General features: G+C 38.2%; 1 protein-coding gene and 1 long non-coding RNA gene across 4 annotated transcripts; one reads left to right on the plus strand and one right to left on the minus strand.

The window, feature by feature from the left end:
- Window positions 1-411: 411 nt before the first annotated feature.
- LOC115926175 (formin-like protein 13) lies at window positions 412-13,452 on the minus strand. Of its 3 annotated transcripts, none has more exons than XR_004065002.1 (6): window positions 12,792-13,452; window positions 7,524-7,640; window positions 7,058-7,171; window positions 5,211-5,370; window positions 4,409-4,655; window positions 412-3,099 (listed from the first exon to the last, which is right to left on the minus strand). XR_004065002.1 is itself a non-coding variant. In XM_030990738.1 (6 exons), exons 2-6 carry the CDS (start codon window positions 7,537-7,539, stop codon window positions 2,461-2,463), a joined length of 1,140 nt encoding a protein of 379 aa, XP_030846598.1. In that variant the 5' UTR covers window positions 7,540-7,640; window positions 12,792-13,452; the 3' UTR covers window positions 412-2,460. The 3 variants fall into 3 exon arrangements, 2 of the variants coding, with proteins under 2 accessions (XP_030846598.1, XP_030846599.1); XM_030990738.1 differs by having other exon boundaries at window positions 4,409-4,619; XM_030990739.1 differs by lacking the exon at window positions 7,524-7,640 and having other exon boundaries at window positions 4,409-4,619.
- On the plus strand, window positions 2,993-9,006 carry LOC115926176. The gene is made up of 2 exons (XR_004065003.1): window positions 2,993-3,102; window positions 7,857-9,006. It is a non-coding gene; the product is annotated as an uncharacterized LOC115926176 (long non-coding RNA).
- Window positions 13,453-14,780: the final 1,328 nt, after the last annotated feature.

Below are 14,780 nucleotides of genomic sequence, written 5' to 3' on the forward strand. Positions count from 1 at the left end.
CCCCCCCCCCCCCCCCCCCCCCCCCCCCCCGCCCTGGTTCCGCCGCCCCTGTATACTCCACTAGAAAAACAAAACAAACATAATTCACACAATCAAACAAGCTCATGAGAAACGGACAAAAAAAATGACAAGATTTTGGCCACAAACTTTCTCAAACATGGTTCAACCAAAAGGTGTTGGTAAATTGTACAGGGAAACCCGGTTATAACGAGCTCACTTATAACGAGGTACCAGTTATAACGAGGCTAATCTTTTGACCCCGATTCACTTATTCATTTAAATGTTAATTGTGAATTTGGCCGTTTATAACGAGGTAAATTTGATAGTCCTGACTACCTCGTTATAATGGGGTTTCCCTGTATTTATGTTACTAAGGATATCTTTTAAATCATAAGATGTGAAACATTTGTGTATATCTTTAAATTTAATGCAGTAACAACACAGGGTTTGTGATGTGCATAGTGCAGCTCTACAAATATTCAATATTTCCACCTTTTCTGCAAATTATTTTGAATATTTTCTTTCCAGTATGTATGGAAAATGCCCTTAAGATAATCTTACTAAAAAGTTACAGATACAATAACAACATCGAAATGTTTGTACGGCTCAGCTTTTCCTATAATACAATAGGAACAAGGAGATTCCTGGTGTGTAGGAGACCCCTGTACATTTAAAACTTCTATATGAATGTTATGTTAAAACAAATGACCTAAATTTCAGATAAAACAGAATTTTAGAAGGTGTTAAATTGTCGGAATGGCCGTTCTTTATTCTGTACTAATGACTGAAATTTCAGAATTATATCCTGCGTTCATGAAATACCTTATGCATATTTTCTAATGCCTCATCACACTTTCTTAATTCAAAATGGACTGTGAATAATAAATTATACATGTACTTTAGTCTAAGGAAACTCTAATGACATATTATTTGATCAGGTTTTCCAACCCTCAAAAGATAGCGCTAATTTTAAAGTACATTGTACTGTATAGCCTTTTACTTTGATATTTGCAAATTTTGATAAACTTTTCACATAAACATATACATCATCCTTCTTTGAAAAAAAACACCAGCACTGTCCACATCGTGAATGGCAGTGCATCTGGGCTTCTGAATCCTCAAACATCAACCAGAATTAACAGGATTTCCATATTTACAAACATGAGAAACATTCTAACAACTTGATATAAATGCCATTTCAACTTAACACACAAAGAAGTTTTATAACATTGCAACTTTTTACAATAGATTGTAAGAGAGAATAAAAAATCTCATTAACAGAGAAGCATCTGAAACAAACAAGAGCCCTAGGGGGGCACAACGTTCACCCGAGGTCGATCAATTCACATCTGGCGCATGTTCTCTCTGGCACCCACAGGAGATATGAAAATGTTCGTTTCTCCTGGAGGCCACCCCCCCCCCCCCCCCCCAAGTTACCCCCACTTGGCCCCTCAGGGGCCACCCACATAAATGTCATGAACAATGTGTATTCTTCATAAATTGAGGCATCTGTAAGCATAATACCAGGTATGGCTTACTTCTGGATCTAGAGTAGATGTTTGGCATTTACATAATTTATTACTCTTGGGGACCTTCAACTGGGCCCCTGGGGCTGAATTGTAATTTATAAGCAACTATGGATCCCCTACACTTTAGAATGATTTCAACCACATTTGGATGAAATATAATCATTTATTTAAAAGAAGTAGAAAAAATGCTCATTTCACCTGGTAGTTCCCCCCAACATGTTATCCCCACAGGACCCCCTCAGGGGCTATCCAAAGAAATGTCATGAACAACTTTCATTCTGTATCAATAGAGGTATCTTTACACCATAGTTCTGGATCTTAAGAAGAAGATGTTTACAATTAACATATTTTTTACATTTGGCGTCATCCCCCAGGGCCCCCTAGGGGCCATGCCCACCATTTTAGCAACTTTGGTTCCTATACCCCTGAGGATGATTCCTGTCAAGTTTGATTGGAATCCTATCATTGGTTCTGGATAAGAAGATTAAAATGTACAAAGTTTACGCACAATGGACGACACACGACGCACCCATAAGGGCCCTGTGGGGGTAACATTTTTTAGGGGGCCCTACTACAATTTTGTTTCTTTTTATCTATTATTATTGGTATTATAATTATCATTTACATAATATATTCTGATGTAAACTTCAGAGAAATATTTGAAACAAAACCAAGTATACATGCAAGTTTCATTTTATGAGACACTGTCATAAAATAAAGTGAAGACCACCACATGAAATTTCAAAAAAGACCATTAATAAGTAATTATACTTCGGTCTCAGGATACCCTAAACATGTTATTTGGCAAATTTTTCCCACCCTAAGAAAGTAAAGATATTGTAAAAGTATAGACTTTTACCTGATAATTGCAATTTTGATAACCTTTTCATGGTAAACACATACATCATCATCCTGTGAAAAACAATACTTTTTACATGCTTTTCTGTAACAGCATAGTGTTCACATTGTAATGGCAGTGCTCCCAGAGTTCTGAATAGTCCAAAAGCAACCAGGAATAGGAAAAAGAGAGATAAACTGACATTCTTACACTGACATTTGGCATCCGCAAGTAATGTGATTCAGGGACAATTTGAGACAAGGTATCAAGTGGGCTGCTAGATGGAGACAGGGGCTGCTCCTGGTGAGAAGTATCAAGCGGGCTGCTAGATGGAGACGGGGGCTGCTCCTGGTGAGAAGTATCAAGCGGGCTGCTAGATGGAGACGGGGGCTGCTCCTGGTGAGAAGTATCAAGCGGGCTGCTAGATGGAGACGGGGGCTGCTCCTGGTGAGAAGTATCAAGCGGGCTGCTAGATGGAGACGGGGGCTGCTCCTGGTGAGAAGTATCAAGTGGGCTGCTTGATGGAGACGGGGGCTGCTCCTGGTGAGAAGTATCGAGTGGGCTGCTAGATGGAGACAGGGGCTGCTCCTGGTGAGAAGTATCAAGTGGGCTGCTAGATGGAGACAGGGGCTGCTCGTGGTGAGAAGTATCAAGCGGGCTGCTAGATGGAGACGGGGGCTGCTCCTGGTGAGAAGTATCAAGTGGGCTGCTAGATGGAGACGGGGGCTGCTCCTGGTGAGAAATAAATAAATAAATAAATAAATGAATAATAACAATAATAATAATTATAATAAAAATAAATAATCACATGAAACCAATTTTCACTCAAACCAGAATTTTATTGACTGTACCCAAGTTATAATGCATTTACAAAAATGTTTGTTAGGAAGTGGAAGTTAATTCACCCTGTCAGGTTGAAAAAAATTCATCTAAAATAGGGCAAATACTTTTTTTTTGCACAAATCACATGAAATTTATTAGGAAGTACAGGTGCAACTCTCACTAATCTATAAGAGTTTATCATTTCTCTCTCACTATTTTTTATGTTTTATCTCAGTTCTTTAATTTACCTTTTTAAAAATCTGTGTTTTTCTCTTAAATTTGTTCTGCAGCTGTGCAGCAAGTTATTAGTTACTTTCATTATGCAGTACATCTTGTACAACTAGATGGATACTCAACTGCTGCGTGCAATCAGAAGTATGTTACATGCCTTATTGAAGAAATTGTCAAATAATGACCTCTCCTATACTACTATAGGTCAAATGGTTTATCTGTTATTCCAAGAACCAGGGGCTAGTTTCATGCATTCAATCTCTGTTGCCTTTGATCTGTGACCTCATGACCCCCATTCTTATCAGATTATTGCCCTTTGTATGTGCATACATAATCTCACTTCTAAGTTGATATGTTAAACCATTCTCGAGTTATCGCAAGAACAAGCGATTTTCATTTACACAATGACCACATGACCTTTGACTTTTGACCTAATGACCCCAAAACCTACTTCCCTTAAATGTGCCTTCCATTTATATACATGATCTCCGATTAAAGTTGATATATCAAATTGTACTTGAGTAATCGTGTGAATGTGCCATTTTCATGTAAACAATGACCTCCGTGGCCTTCGACCTAATGACCCCAAATCTGATCAGATCAGTCTGCCTCCCAGTGCCATACATAATCTATGTTTAAAATTTCTATGTCATACCATTTTCAAGTTATCGCAACAAGTTATTTTCATGTATAAAGACCTCTGTGATCTTTGACCCTTGACCTCATGACCACAATTTAATTAGATCATTGTCCCATATGACCCAACATTAAAATCAATACATCTAACAGTTCTTAAGTTATCACAACGAAAACAGGACGGACTTTGGACGTACAGATGTATGGACGAAACACCCAAAAACATAATGCCTCCGGCATCACCTTCTGTGAGCGTAGGCATAACAATTATGTTTACATTGCCATGAAGAGTATTCCTTTAAAAACAACCCAAAACAAAACAAAATAAAAAAAGTCCCCTTTAACTACTCACCATATGTTTCCATGGCAGCTTTGCATCTGGTAAACCATAATCATAAAGTAGCTCACTGCCAACTCTTATGGTCTCTGAGGCAAAAAGGCACAAGTACGGTACATCTTCCACAGAAATAACCTTCATGTTACAGTTGCGCTCATGTGGCTCCCCATGATTTACAAGTCTTCCATAAGAAGGCCCCTTTTCTGTTTCCTCTGTGGCATCATAACTGAAAAAGGAGGACATATCATTAGTCTCCACGGATCTATAAAATTCAAAGTGAAAATAGAAGTGAGGTTTCCAGTGAGGGGAAAACAAATTTGTAAGATGTTTGTACATGGGTCATTCTAATCCCAACAAAAAAAGTAAGTCCCCCCCCCCCCCCCTAATCAAAATAGCATAATTTTTTAACGAAGAAGGTTCAAGCAGAATAACTTGGCAGGATTGTTACTACAGTTATGGGCAATTCCATTCTGCCCTAGAAAATGCCTACTTTTGTTATTGCATAAAATGTAACTATTTGTATTGATTTTTAAGTGTCTGTTCATCTGATTTTTCTAATTTTTCATAAAGGTGAATTTTCTAAGGGAGGACTTATCCTTCAAAAGCACATTTTTCATGCAGTCAGAATAAACCTGGCAAAAAAAATAAACACTTCTGTGTCCCATTTGGTAACAAGGCTTTATGCTAGTAATACTGGAGAAAGTTAAGCATCCTTCGTCTTCACTCTTTCTTTTCTATAGTCAACACTTGCCTAAGGCATAGGGCAAGAAAATATCATTCTTGTTTGTATGGAAGTTAATTTCCAAGAGTGACTCACCAGCTGGTTTTTCCCTTGAATGAGAAAAAATACCGAAAAACACTTGGATGGCCTTCATCCTCCTCCAGAGCTTCAGCCACACTTTCAGGTAGTAGTTTTCCTGGATACTGCAAGAGGAAATCTCCATTGTCAAATTCCTCTGGAGTCACTACTCCTCTTCCTGGAATAAGAGAGCACATTAAGCACATGTATAGTTGAGCCTCACAGAAAATATTTTGTACACTAAGCATGGGCACTTTCATGTTGATCATGGCCAGTTCCACATAAAAAAAACAAATTTTAGAGAATTTTAAAGGTATGAAATTGTAATAAATTTGACATGTTTGGAATGATGTTGAGTTACTGAATCTAGCAGTCAGATTGAAATTCATGTTTTATTATGCCTCCGCACGGAAGGTGCCGGAGGCTTTATGTTTTCGGGTTGTTCGTCCGTCCATCCTACAGAGGGTCAGAATGAAATCAAACTGTGCCAAAAGTCTTAAATGGTGAATGTGAGATTCCAATATTTTTGCATATGGGCTTTTAGCTATTAGCTGGTACTACTTGCAACTTTTTGTGTTATAAACATAAATGTTCAGCAATGTTTTGTGTAATTTAGCTCATTTCTATAGGGATAAAATGCATTGACAATGGGGAAAAAAGAAACTACACTTGAGTGCACAGGAGCTGTCTGCACTGACGTAAAGCACAAAAATAGTTTTGGCGCAGTTTGTTTTCATTCTGGCCCACTGTGCGTCCGTCCGTCATTCCGTAAGTCTGTCCGGATTTTTCGTTTACGTGATAACTCAAGAATTCCTGAATGGATTTGATCATACTTGGCCCAAAGGTACCCCATGACGTGCCAACGATCTGATTAGATTTTGGGTCAGATCCACCCAGGGTCAAAGGTCAATCAACTTTATCAAAAAATACTACTTTTACCTCGTTTACGTGATGACTCAAGAAATCCTGAATGAATTTTGATCATACTTGGTCCAAAGGTACCACTTGTCGTACCAGCGAGCAAGTTGGAATTTTGGCCATATTCACCCAGGGTCAAAGGTCAAAGGTCAATGAACTCTATCTGAAAATCCTACTTTCACCATCTAGGAATTACCAATTAAGTTGAAATTTGGTAAGGAGGTAGCAAAAAAGTAGAGAAACATTTTGGTGTAACATTGAATGTAAAAAGTTAAAGGCCAAGGCCAAGGAATTGGCATATCTGTCATTACCTCCAGCTTGGAAATTTGAAAGTCTACAGTATTACTTTATGGAATTTCAGTGTCATATACAACTTTAAGTTTAGCCTCCTCCACCAAATATTAATGAATATGGGTGCTATGCTAAAGTATGTATATCCACCCTACCTACATGTAGGCTTTCAAAATGCACTGAAATGCCAAAAAAGAACATAACTCAAAGACAAATCAATCAAATGCAAGTTTAAACAAAAGGGATTTAACATTGGGCTTAAAGCTTTCAAATCTAGAACTAAATGTGTGGATCCAATTATGAATTATACAAGAATGCGTACAGGAAAATTATTAAATCAACTATCGAAGCAATAATTGAGGAATGCGAAAAGGCGGAGCCCCACATACCAGTCTACTGCATGCAGTCAAATGTTTCCAGTTTCTAAAGGGAGCTGTTTGGGAAGGTGTGTTTATGCATGAGAGGAGCTGTCGAAAAAGACAGGTCCATGCAATGAAAAGGTGAATTTTCGGGTAAAATTGGCAGCGTGTGTCCCATGACCATTGAGAACATACATGGTACATGTATTGAATCATTGTAGTTGTGTTAACCATTAAACAAGCACTGTACAATAAAAACAAAAACAAACAAATAACAAAGATATTAGAACCCCTTACCTTTCAGAGGAATTTCCTTGACAACAAAACCTTGTTTGTCTTCCTGTTTTCTGATATATATCTCTGCTTCTTTGTCAGGCTTTATACGCTTCCTTCTTTGACCAACCATTGTACCTAGACAGTCCAAAAAAGAAATATGCAAAAAAGAAAATGTCAGTTCAACTACAAAAACACTCTGATGTGCAATCTTACACGGAGTAATATTAGCTTGCGCATTGACATAGCATGGCAAATGTTTAATTTTCAGGGTGTCAATTGAATTTAAAAAGGTGCACTATTTTATTTTCTTATATTGCAAATGAGTCTTGAACCCTGAATTTTTAAGTACAGAATCTCTTTAATAAGCAGCTCCTCTTCAAGCTGGCTAACATGAACATTTTGTTGCCTACAGCAACTGCAACTGCACTGCAATTATTATGCATCTTTAAAAATGTTAAAGCAGAAAATTTTATCAGATTGTACATACTTTTCTGGGTCTGCATTGTCTGACTCTGTAGTGGCCTACTGCTGGATACCAGTGGCTGCCTACTGCTGGACACTGATGGCTGCTGGCTGGCCAATGTATGACTGCCTGTTCCAACACCTACAGCATATTAAGAAAATTATGATCTTTATTTTGTTTGTAACCCCAACTAGGGTCATTTTCAGACATTGGCTATTTGGATAGGTCTTGTTGTCCTGAGACTTATTTAAAGTCTGGGACTTGGTATTATAGATCTGTTTAATCTGACCTCTTCTGCCAACCCAAATTGTTGTTTAGTTATGATATCTAAAAATGTATTTGTTTTGGTATTTTTAGGGATTGGTTTTTTATGCTGTCCCACGAAGTCCTGAACCCCATGTACTGCCTGTTTCAGTACGCCAACAAGAATACATGTAACTACTGTCTGCAGATCAACCTGGCCTCGTCCGTCAACCCAGACCATCTCCAGTAGGAAGATTCATCGCCATGGTGAGAAGTCATACAATATGTCTGCAGATGGAACATAACACTGATTTTGTTTGGGGTCCTGGTTGCCCTCCACGATCTTACCCTCTCTGGGGTGATCTTGGATGGGTCTTTGCAAACTAACTACTTGGTCCAGAATGAAATCAATATTATTGCAGTCATAAAAAGAATAGACTATTTCGAGCTGGACATGGAGATGACATTCGTTGCAGACTTTGAGATCCTAGGAAAGATCGAGACGGTAGATCTCAAGGAAGGCGGCAAAGATATTGACGTCACCGAGGCTATTTTATGACGAAAGGCTGCTGTGAAGAAACAAGTGGTGTGGCCAACATTCCACACCAGCCTCGGGACACCCTCTGGAAGAGCATCAACGAGACGAGACACCAGCAGCAGCGCCTCCACCACCATCATTCACTCGAGCGGCGGCGGAGGCAGTGGTCAGGTCTACCGCGCCACCACTCCCTATTCACGCTAAAACAGACTCTGTCTTTCAAGGTGGAGAAGGAAGATGATTATGATGAGTGTAGCAAATAGGACTATGTGGACAAACTTGAACATCCTGGAGGATATCCTAGATTTTGAAGTGGAAATAAAAAGATGTTTGCTGCTCGACCAGATTCATGTTAAAGCAGAAATTCTTCACGATTGAGGAGGACAAATTCAGGTAGAGAAAGATGATGATTATGACGTGTATAGCAAATAAGACTGTGGACAAACATGAACATCCTGGAGGATATCTTTAAATCTAGAGTGGAAAGAAAAGATGACATCTCACATCTACCACTCAACAGAATCAAGATCATATATTTATATTTATGGTGAACTGTCTTGCATGTACCCGTTTGTTTGTTTGTTTTCCTGTCCGCTGCCAGTCTACACAGCGGCTGTAGAGTCGCTCAAGTCGCGAAAAAGCTGAAAAGTGGGTGGAAGGGGCGTACATGGCAGGGGTACCTTTCCTGCATGCCTAGGAAATTGCTGACAAACGCAGACAAAAAACTCATCAATGTCTGAAGACGGTCATCATTTCCGTATAAAGATACTAGGAAGCCAGAAAAATGTGGGGGACATGTCGTCGTCCCCCCCCCCCCCCCCTCCCTTGTCAGATTTGTGTCCATGCTATTTCAAAATTACATGTATTTTATTCATAGATGATGCAAATTCAAAAATGCTAGACCTGATTTGAATAATGAAAAGTAAACAAAAATATATGGTAAAATCTCATTACTTTGAAGTGGTTTAATGAAGAGAAGAATGGAACTCAGAGTGAGATTAGAGTAGATTTTTAGTGAATATTTGTTCACTCATTTCATTTCACTCATTTTGGAGTAACCTCAGGGATCACTCGTGAACCCTGAGGTCAATCTAAAATGAGTGAAAAGATGTGTACGTTCGCACCAAATATAAGAGGAAGAAGAAAGGGGAAAAGACAGAAAAGAACAGAAAAAAGGAAAACGAAAGAAAGAAAAAAAAAGAAAGAAGAAATAAAAAGAAAGAAAGGTAGAGGGAAATAATGAACTAAAAATAGGATGAAAACATTACAAGATAGGAATATCTAAAAAAAAAAAAAAGAAAAAAAAGAAAGACTGGAGAAAAAAAAAAGAAACGGGAATATAAAAAAAAAAAAAAAAAATTGGGATGAAAAAGGAAACTAAAAAAAAAGGATAAGAACTGCAAAAAGAAAAGAAAGAAAAAAAAAATTATACCCTGAGGGAAAAACCCCTGAATTTACCAATATGCCCCTACACTTGGATCATGATTTATGAATAAAAAGTTACCCCCCATAGCCCCATAACACATCTTACAAAGTATTCATAAGTATAGAATTCAGAACCATTAAAATAAAAAATAAAATAAACACCATCATAGAAACAAACTACATAATCAAATCGATAAACAGAAGACCAATGTTTGATTTGTTCAAGATCATGATGATTAGAAGTTAGAATAACTCCAACAGGTTTATGATTATTGATATGATTATTAACTAGCGCTTGCCTGTACATACATGTAGACATGTTAAAATAATCTGGTACTAAAATCTGAAAAATGAAATGAGAAAACGGGAAAAAGACGAAATCTAATAATTAAAAGTCTTCTAATTCTACTAACAGGTAATAAACTAAAATAATGCGTCAATGGGCATGCAAAACAAAACAAACTTGCAATAACAATTAAAACATCAAAAGCGAAAAGAGGGAATATGACTTAGCTTTAATCTGCTCGAGCTTCGAATCAAAATTGACTGCCTGATCTTTGGACAATGTAAGCCTCTTGACAAACCTTTGTGGCTGAAACAAGACTAAACACGATTAATCTCATTTTTCAGCTGTGATGGCCTTGTCAAACGGCAAAGACAAGGTCGTAACATTTTTAACATATTATAACATGCATCTCTATGGCGGAAACTATTACCGCCATAGAGATGCACGTTATAACGAAATCTGAAGAAAAAATCTCGCGATAAACGAAAACGAGTGATGGAAAATGCTATGAAAATCTGCAAAATCGCCGTGGTTATGGAATAACATTCAAGCAAGACACGAGATCGATGAGTTTAACTATTATAGTAGCCCAAAATATATTTATTGCACCATACAGTTGATTCCAAGTGCCAAAATATGGCATTTTATGGTTGGAAATCGACTTGATTCCGTAAGTGATATACATGTATCCCTATCACCCGAGCTCTTTCGGCCCGTACTGCCCAGTGTATCGTTCGCATCTATCGCTAGAAGCAGCCGACCACCAAAAATACAAATTATGATGTCGAGGCAATGATAGTGATAGATTTATCGATCTAGCACAGGCTGGGCCTCCTATTCAGTTAGTGTGCAGCACAGAACAATCACATTGCCGCCATGCGTTATTTTTTTCGTTTGGCTTGGAATTGATTGCTTGAGGGGTATGAGCGAATTCACTTTGACCCAGTTGACAATGCGTTGTCATTGGAAATGACCAGATGCTAGCGTAAAGAACAGAGGCACTTTCGCGTGTGTGGCCGTATGTATGTGTAAGATACAAAGTATTTTACACATAGTATACTAGTATAGGTATGGACGGTCTATGGACTCAAGGTATGACATGTTAAAAAAAAACGTCCAAATGTTAATGTAAATGTCTCTATCTAGAGTTCTCTTGGACTAGTAGTAACTTAACAATAACAGTTTAAGTATGGGTGAGAAAACAAGCATCGATTTGACGATTTGACATAATCATACAAGTCAATTTTCATCAAACTCAAACATGTCAAACTCAAGGCAGAGCAAAGCTTCTCATTTTCTCTACAACTCTGCTCAGTACTACGGCATTATCGTGAAATTAGGCTCTGAGGGACAGTTCGAACCGGACAACTTCCAACCAGCTAACAAGTCAAATCGCGACCGATATGAATCTGCACTCCGTCGCGTGTCTGCTTCCACAAACTAACAAAGATTACTTCTCTTTTTGGGAATATTGGTTTTTTTTTCGTCAGAACGAAAATTCTTAAAATGTTTCATTCCCAAACTCCTCTGACGAAATAAACCTAAATAAATATGAGATTGGATTTATTTCGTCAGCGGAGATATAGATCTAGGAATATTTTCCATATTCCTATAAACTCCTATGACGAAATAAATCTAAATAAATATGAGATTGGATTTATTTCGTCAGAATACTACAGCAAGAACCGCCCAAACAAAATAAACTGCATAATTATCAAGTAATTATGAAAAATAAATTTTCAACTCTCTTTACTTACTCGTGAAATAAGGCTCCGCCCTGTACAAACCTATGGAAGACGCTACATAGGTTTGTACAGGGCGGAGCCTAATATCACGAGTAATTAAAGAGAGATGAACTTCGCCAACTCTCTTTACTTACTCGTGAAAAAAGGCTCCGCCCTGTACAAACCTATGGAACATGCTACATAGGTTTGTACAGGGCGGAGCCATATTTCACGAGTAAGTAAAGAGAGTTGGCGAAGTTCATCTCTCTTTAATTACTCGTGATATTAGGCTCCGCCCTGTACAACTCTATGGAAGGCGCTATACATAGGTTTGTACAGGGCAGAGCCTTATTTCACGAGTAAGTAAAGAGAGTGGAATTATTCAACTGTCTTAATAGTATACAGTTTTTGATTTTACTGATGATGTGTGGAAGCAATTTATGTGTTTTTGTCATCTTGCTATTGCGATTATAAAATTTGAAACGCTCTGCTCTAGACTCTAGATTCTAGCTATGTTTCCGTGATTCTTGTCCGACACTGTGATTATTGTTTCTAGAAAGTCTATGGGAAAACGCGTGGTGGAAAGAAAACCCAAGAAATCACCGCTTTTAAATAGAGTTTCGCATCGTAAACAAAGGAAATCCATTCAAGATTAGTAGACCGAGAAATCCATCGAAATTGCCGTAAGTTTGGTGCTGTGAAAATAGGAGTCCTCCAGGCCAGGCCCAGCTAGGACCTAAACCACGATATACTATAGCCAGTACTAGATCTAGGTCTACTACTAGTTTGTCCAGCTTAACAGAAATCTGGGCATACATAAAAAAAAAAGGAATAGTTTTCTCAACACATGACTACCAGACTACGTTGTTGTCTCAGAGTCAGAATAATGTGGCACAGAGCCTCAGAGCCGGGGTTTCAACCATGTTGAACACAGTCCCACATATGGAAGTTTCTGTGAGTGTGAGTTGAAAGTTGGGGGGGGGGGGGGAAATAAGGGGAAAAAAGTAAACTATCGTACTTCCTGTCATAACTTATAAACTAAGGTCAGAACTAGAAAAGAGGCAATACAATTTTACCTTTTAAGAAGCACTCTTCTCGTCTTGCAGGATGTTTTGCAGCGAATAGGGGTCCGCTCCTCTGATCTCGTTGTGATAGAAGACATCACATCATCAGTAGCCTCTGGTACATCGACATGACAGCGCAGCACATGCACATTGCATGTACGTGCATTTAGTATGCACTGATATATGGGGGTGATGACGTCACGATTTTTTGACAAAATTTTGTTCCAAAAGGGGTGTATATTTAACATGGAGCCAAAACTTTTTTTAAATTCTGTGTCAGTTTCTCACAAATACGAAAAAAAGACCCCCACATGTAATATAATGAAAATATAGAGCCTAGTTTTTTAGTAATTAAGAAAAAACATGAAGTCTCCACAATGTAGTTTTGTAACTACGCCAAATATAGGGAGACAAAATGTCCCTTTGATTATCTGCAATTTATTGACCCCCTCAATATAATGGACCAGGCTATGAAACAAGCGGGGAAAAACGGATGCAACCGATATGTGTTGAACTGAGCTGATCTGTTTGGAAAGTACGTAAAATACATGCTGAAACGTTAGGGAGACACAAAATTGTCTCCCTATTCATTTTGTCTCCGTAATATACCTGCTCAAACCCCCTATTGTCTCCCAAAGGTACCATCCACGCTAATATATATATATATATATATATATATATATTTGAAACAAAATCAAGCCGTCTGAAAAATGATGGCGCTCTTCAAAAACGAAATTAAGCAAAGTTGCATTATTTCATAATACCGGCTGTATAATAGGATTTAAATCTGTTAAACTTATACCGCAAACGCTGTTATTTTGGCGCGATTAATTTTTTCGCGCTGAGCGAACCCAAAACATATTTGCGGGTTCTTAAATTCGTGTTGCACTCAATTCAACCCGTTCATAACACGCAGAAGAAGTCATGCTTATATTTTCACGAGTTCTAAAATTCGCGCTTGCCGATTTAGCGCGAAATCCGCGAAAATTAATGTACCGTGAATATTTCTACTTTTACAGTATTGTCATATTTTTGGAAGGAAATGGAGAGAGAGAGAGAGAGAGAGAGAGAGGGGGGGGGGAGCTGAATGGGAGAGCGATTGGGTGAGGGAAAGAGCTAGGGATAGAGAGAGAAAGAGAGAGAGAGAGAGGGAGAGAGAGAGAGAGAGTGAGAGGGTGAAAGAGGAGTGGGCCTTTTTTTTATAGCACAAGGCCTATATGAAATATTTAAAAGAATGACGTCGTGTCAATTATGAATACTTATATTCTTGACCACACGCGTATGTACATACGCGCAGATTGAGATCATATTTTACACCAAAGACGTTTATGAAATGTATATAGTAGGAGTAGAGCTATGTATATAGTAAGGTAGAGCTATAAGTTGCGCGCCCGCTAGCGGCCGCATTTTGATTATAAGTCTGCTTTCTCCTAACATGCATGGTGCATGACTCAGTATTGGTTTATTTCTATCACAATATTCTTGTGTGGCATAAGGAAAACAAGGTTTTCTTCGTTTGTTTGTTTATGTAATTTGTTTTCATTCTTTCGTTTTTACCCTGGCCATCAGGGTATGATAGTTGCACAGCATTTGGATCTCTAAATTGATAGGGCCTATAATTCGTCCTTGTTTTCACGAAGTGACGGTAGTGAGGAAAATCGTAACGCAAAGTGAATGCAATTTTTTTTCACTACCGTCACTTCGTGAAAACAGCGACGAATTATTATGACCAAAATTCAGAGACAAATTTGAATGGAGCCTTAATACGTCTACGACTTCACCTATGTGTGGAATAAGGAGGTGAACGAGGGTTTAAGGGGAGACTCGACCTTATTGACATTGACAGTGAGTCGCGTTGAATATAAATTGGGAAAAGTTAGAAAAAAAGTAAGAGGTAAGAGGTAAGAGGACACATTTTTTTTTTTTTTTTTTTTTTTTTTTTTTTTTTGGGGGGGGGGGGGGGGTCTCGAAATTTGAAAGTTGGACATTTTGTTTCTTGGG

The sequence above is a fragment of the Strongylocentrotus purpuratus genome, unplaced genomic scaffold, assembly GCF_000002235.5.
Source record: "Strongylocentrotus purpuratus isolate Spur 01 unplaced genomic scaffold, Spur_5.0 spur5_scaffold_19, whole genome shotgun sequence".
Classification (NCBI taxonomy): domain Eukaryota; kingdom Metazoa; phylum Echinodermata; class Echinoidea; order Camarodonta; family Strongylocentrotidae; genus Strongylocentrotus; species Strongylocentrotus purpuratus.